Raw genomic sequence first — 5,100 nt, forward strand, 5'->3', positions numbered from 1 at the left:
TATATATATATATATACTTCAAAGAGTTGTTAGACACAAAAACACAATAATACGATATATATTTTATAAAAGAATTTATAAATAAACTATAATAGGTATCTTGATATTTTATTTATATTAAAATAAAAATTTATTGTTTTTAATTATATAAAATATTTTACATAAATTTTTATCTAATAATTAATAATATATATTATTTTCAAGCATATTTCAATAATATAAAGTAGAATAAAGTAAAAAATACTAATTTTAAGAATAAGTTTGAATTAACTTTTGAAAAAAAATTATTTTTTTAAAAAATATTTTTTTAATAGACAAAAATCATTTTAAATTTTTTTAAAAAAACTTTCAAATATTAAAAATATCTTAATGTTTTTTTAAATAAAGTATTATTAATTTAAAAAAAATATAAATAATAAATAATTTATTTTTTTAAATCAAAATACTTAAACGTATTTAAAATTTAATAAAAAAATTATGTAAAAGATTTTTTATTTAAATAAGTCAAAACCAATAATAATTGTGTCTGAAGGTATTTAAGTATCCAAAAATTTTTTGATTGCGTCAAAAAAAGTCTCAATTATGCGTCTTATCCAAAATTTCCGAGACACCTATACGGCTATACACAGCTTGTAGTGTCCTTGTTCGATAGTTAATTACGTAATTAGGCATATTAAGAAACGTTACTACCCATAAGGCCATAACTCTGTCGCGGTTAAGCCGCCGCCGTCCATTCATTTATTTATTTAATATTAAAAGTGAGATTTGAATTTATAATTTTAAAATAAATATAAAAAGACTATACCATTTAAATTATAGTTTATTGTTAGCCACCGCCGCCGTTCATTGCTTTTCTATCCTTGTTTATTATTATTGTTGTGTTTGATGATGGAAATTTTGACCATTTGCGACTCCCAATTTCGCCTTGTACCATTAAGGTAGGAAGTCAATATCGAAATGCTTCCTCACCAACCCAAACTTCCATTCCCATTTAGTGGGCCAAAATACCCTCGGAATCAGACCTCACATCCTCAAAGTCCAGTTTTATAACCAAGCATCTCAGGTTGCCTTTTGTGTTCTTACGGAAAAAGAGATAACAATAGAACAGAAAGAAAGAAAGATAATAGCTTTTATTTTTGTCCAGTTATTGTTTCATGGAGGATAAGGCTTCATCATCATCATCATCATCATCATCATCATCATCATCGGAAAAATCCAAAACTGCAGTTTTGGACGTTCCCCTTCATTTATTTGGGTTTGAATTTGAAGATATAACACCCCAAAGAATTTCCGGCCGTTTCATTGTTACCGAGAAATGCTGCCAGGTCAATAACAATAACCCACCTGCAATTTCTTTCTTCTTTTTCTTTTTTTTTTCTTTTTTCATTTACGAAGAATAAAATGAATTTAATTTTATGGAATCGAATTTGAATATGAGGCCAGCCATTTAAGGTGCTTCATGGAGGGGTATCAGCACTGATAGCAGAGTCACTAGCAAGCATGGGAGCACACATAGCTTCTGGTTTTCAAAGGGTAGCTGGAATTCAACTTAGCATCAACCATGTCAAACGAGCAGAACTTGGTGAATTGGTCCACGCCCAAGCTACCCCTTTGAATCTTGGCAAAACCATTCAGGTGCTTTACCCGTTTCACTTTTTTCTTCTTTGATGCTGACTCTTCAATCTTCGTGTTATGTTTTATCATGTATGTTTTTGTATTAAATCAAATAATATAACATTGAATAGTCAAAACTCTTCCAAAAAGTACGTCATTGGCTAAAAATCATGTAGTACTCATTTAGTTCTGACTTCAGAGGCTTGATTTGATTACAGGGTGTCTGCACTAAAACTTGATCCTTATCCTTCCTTGGTCTTGTGCATGTGTTAGAAAAAAAACAACGGATACGCCCACCATAATTAGAAAAAAAAAAAAAAAAACAAAATTCAAAGGTGTAGTGGATTAGAATTAAAATTTAAAACAACGATTTTGCTGACTAGTATTATAAGGACACTTGTTATGAATACAAAAGTGATAATTTCTTATTGAAAAAAAAGAAAAAAAAAATAATCTTCCAATGTAATATATGTATAGAGGTTTTCTTAGTCTATAAAATCATCCTTTCGTTTTCTTAACAAATATTTCCAAGGAACAGCTTAGCCAAACTCTTAAAACAATGAAATTGCTTTATCTTATAAGTCACCAAAATAAGACGACTATGATCATTTTATATAAAATGTTATTGATCTCTTTTATAATTGTGGGTTAATCAGAAAGCATTCCATAACACAATTTTTCTCTGTAGCAGGTATGGGATGTGAGAATGTGGAAAATTGATCCGTCAAATTCAAGAAACAAAGCTTTGGTATCATCTTCTAGAGTAACTCTACTGTGCAACATGCCAGTACCAGAAAATGCAAAAGATGCTGCAGAAATGCTAAAGAAGCATGCAAAACTATAAATATTGTTTTCCAATATAGTCAACTGATACATGTTCTGCCTCAATGAAATTACATATTACAATAAACCTAAGATTCAAATTTATTTACAGATCGAGATTCATAGCTTCAAAAATGAACAGAGTCATCACAATATTCACATTTTGTAACCTATATTGAAGTATAGAATATCTGTTTTAGAAATGGATTGATATTCAGGGTCAACACTAGACATAGAGACTAGGGCCCTGATTGAGCAATTTTTCCTACTATTTTGCAATGGCAGCTTTAAATTTGAAAGCACTAGATGTTCGTTTTTCAACAGATAGCTTGTGATTTCAATAGAATCCAAGACAATGAAAAGATCATACATCAACACAATGACTCCTATTCAACCAAGCTTAATCCCAGAAACAACATCCTTATGCACGTCGACGATATTACTGGTGTTATGATGCTGGGTTCTTAAGATAGGATCTCGAACTGATACTGCTTTCTTCCTTCCTTCCTATGTGAACTCCAGAATTTATATGCCTAAGAAATGAATGGCATAACATCATCAGAGACATTCTGACTTGACGGGCTATAATTGGCAACCATATAGAAAAAGAACATGAAAGGAAGGATAGTGGGCAGGTTGTCATTTTTCTATAGTTAGGGGATGGATTGTCTAAAATGAAAAAGGTCAGGGGCCAAAAGGGGATGAGTTGATTAGTCAACTCATCATTGACTAAGTCAGATTTCTATTAAGCAAAATAATAATGTGAAATTATATATCATCCTGAAAATACTCCTAAATACCTAAACACTAAAAATAGTGAAAAAGTAGAAACTTTTGATGTCTTAAAATATCAAAAAAGCAATCAAGTATTCCCTCATTTAATAGTTCAGAGGAAGTTTAGGATGATCTATTTGGAGGGTAAATCATTTCTCATTATTAATAGTTTGGTCATGAATTTTAAACAAGATACACTAGATCTTATTTACACAACCTCATTGTTAATGTAAATTATATTAACTTAAAAGTTCAACTCAGCTTATATGTATAAAGAAACATTCATTCAAGTAATGCATAATCACAGCCAAGGCAGTAATTAATTGTCTACATCAGGGCTACACTAACAGTTGTAACACGAAAGTTTGCTCGGGATTGACAGGAGTCACATTTCCGAGAACAAATTGCTCGTGCAATTTCAGGGAACAAAATGTACATTCCCTTTGTATAATACAACCAAACATTTGTTAAACTAATGCATATAGTTACATGAAACACAATACGTTCCAGCATGCGGACGGGTACGCAGTACGCAATACACCATATGTGAAATACTTCGTTGAATTCATGTAATGATGGTAATGCATGATAATAGCATTTTGAATTTAGCATGTTTTCCAATATTACCTTAAATTACCAAGCTTTTGGGTCAAATCATTCAGCTCCATGCTAGAAAGTTTGAGAGAAGATAGAGTCCCAGGCACCTCTTCTGAAACAACCTTACAATTTATTCACTGAAGCTCCTAATCTTCGAAATGCCTATTGCAAAACATGAAAGTGAATCATAATCAAGTCTTATAACATAAGCCATTCAAGTCAAATATCAGTATATCACTGACATTCACTACAAACAGAGATTAAAAGGAAAATAAGAATTCCTAACTTACAATTGGGGTTTGAATGGAAACCAAAAACACCGAGACGAATGCACTAAAGCCTTAAAAAACCATAAAATCAGGGTTTAGTTAACTTGATTTTGTGAAAATTGAAAAACTTTGAACTTTAAAGTTGCTGAAGGAAACGGTTAGTGATTTACATTAGCATGGTGAACACGAACAAGTTTAAAATAATCCCCAATTCGGGTGTCTGCTGTTTTGGAATTAACGGCAGCAAAACTACTTCGGTAGTGGCCGCTGTGGTCTCCGGCAGATTCGGGATCCCTGTTACCCGTCATATGTTATGGAGGCAGGGGGCGGGGGCATGAGAAGTTGCAAATTGTGGATGAGATTAATCAATATATGATGAGTTTGAACACCGGTGAAGCCCAAACTTATTACAGCTCTGAAAAAGAATGCCCAATAAAACCTGACCCAACAAAAAAAGGAATGTCCAATAAAAACGAACAATGATATTTTGGTGCACACTCTCGAATTTTTAAACACCATCAGGTTCCAAACACTTGAGGTAGGAATGTCTATTATGTTACTAAGGTAGCGTTTGGTGGAGAGAAAGAGAGAAAGAGACGGAAAGACTGAGACTAAGAGACAAAGACTAAGAAACAGGGATTGAAATAAATCTCAGTATTCTGTTTGGTGCAAAATGGGAGACAGGAATTAAAACAAGAATGAAATTCTAATTTAATTTGCACAAAGGATAAAATTGGAATTAATTAATTGAAATGAACGTATTTTAGGTATAAAATGTTATTAAAGTTTCAGTCTCCATCTCTAAAAATTCCAGTCCCCTGTGTCCCTACTTTTTGGAGGTACTGAAATACTAAAATTTTAGAGACAGAGACAAAAATTTTAGTACCAGTCTCTAAACTAACAAACACGATACTGAGTCTCAGTCTCTCAGTCTCTGTCTCAGTACCTCAAAACAAACGCTACCTAAAGAACATTGATCATTTGATAGGATTATGTAATGGGACACGTTTAGTTATCAGTTATC

The 5,100-nt window shown here is 31.9% G+C and overlaps 1 protein-coding gene and 1 long non-coding RNA gene across 2 annotated transcripts; one reads left to right on the top strand and one right to left on the bottom strand.

Moving 5' to 3' along the window:
• Window positions 1-716: 716 nt before the first annotated feature.
• On the top strand, window positions 717-2,639 carry LOC112738410 (1,4-dihydroxy-2-naphthoyl-CoA thioesterase 1). Its single transcript, XM_025788861.3, has 3 exons — window positions 717-1,325; window positions 1,444-1,635; window positions 2,306-2,639. Exons 1-3 carry the CDS (start codon window positions 1,155-1,157, stop codon window positions 2,456-2,458), a joined length of 516 nt encoding a protein of 171 aa, XP_025644646.1. The 5' UTR covers window positions 717-1,154; the 3' UTR covers window positions 2,459-2,639.
• On the bottom strand, window positions 2,446-4,596 carry LOC112738411 (uncharacterized). Its single transcript, XR_003169380.3, has 4 exons — window positions 4,247-4,596; window positions 4,098-4,147; window positions 3,838-3,969; window positions 2,446-2,969 (listed from the first exon to the last, which is right to left on the bottom strand). It is a non-coding gene; the product is annotated as an uncharacterized lncRNA (long non-coding RNA).
• Between the last annotated feature and the right edge of the window lie 504 nt (window positions 4,597-5,100).

This window comes from Arachis hypogaea, chromosome 13 (genome assembly GCF_003086295.3).
Source record: "Arachis hypogaea cultivar Tifrunner chromosome 13, arahy.Tifrunner.gnm2.J5K5, whole genome shotgun sequence".
Lineage (NCBI taxonomy): Eukaryota > Viridiplantae > Streptophyta > Magnoliopsida > Fabales > Fabaceae > Arachis > Arachis hypogaea.

Coding starts and splice junctions, on each gene's coding strand:
- LOC112738410 (XM_025788861.3), top strand. CDS start 1,155: ATGGAGGATAAGGCTTCATCATCATCATCATCATCATCATCATCATCA. Junction 1,326..1,443: donor TTACCGAGAAATGCTGCCAG/GTCAATAACAAT, acceptor ATATGAGGCCAG/CCATTTAAGGTGCTTCATGG. Junction 1,636..2,305: donor ATCTTGGCAAAACCATTCAG/GTGCTTTACCCG, acceptor TCTCTGTAGCAG/GTATGGGATGTGAGAATGTG.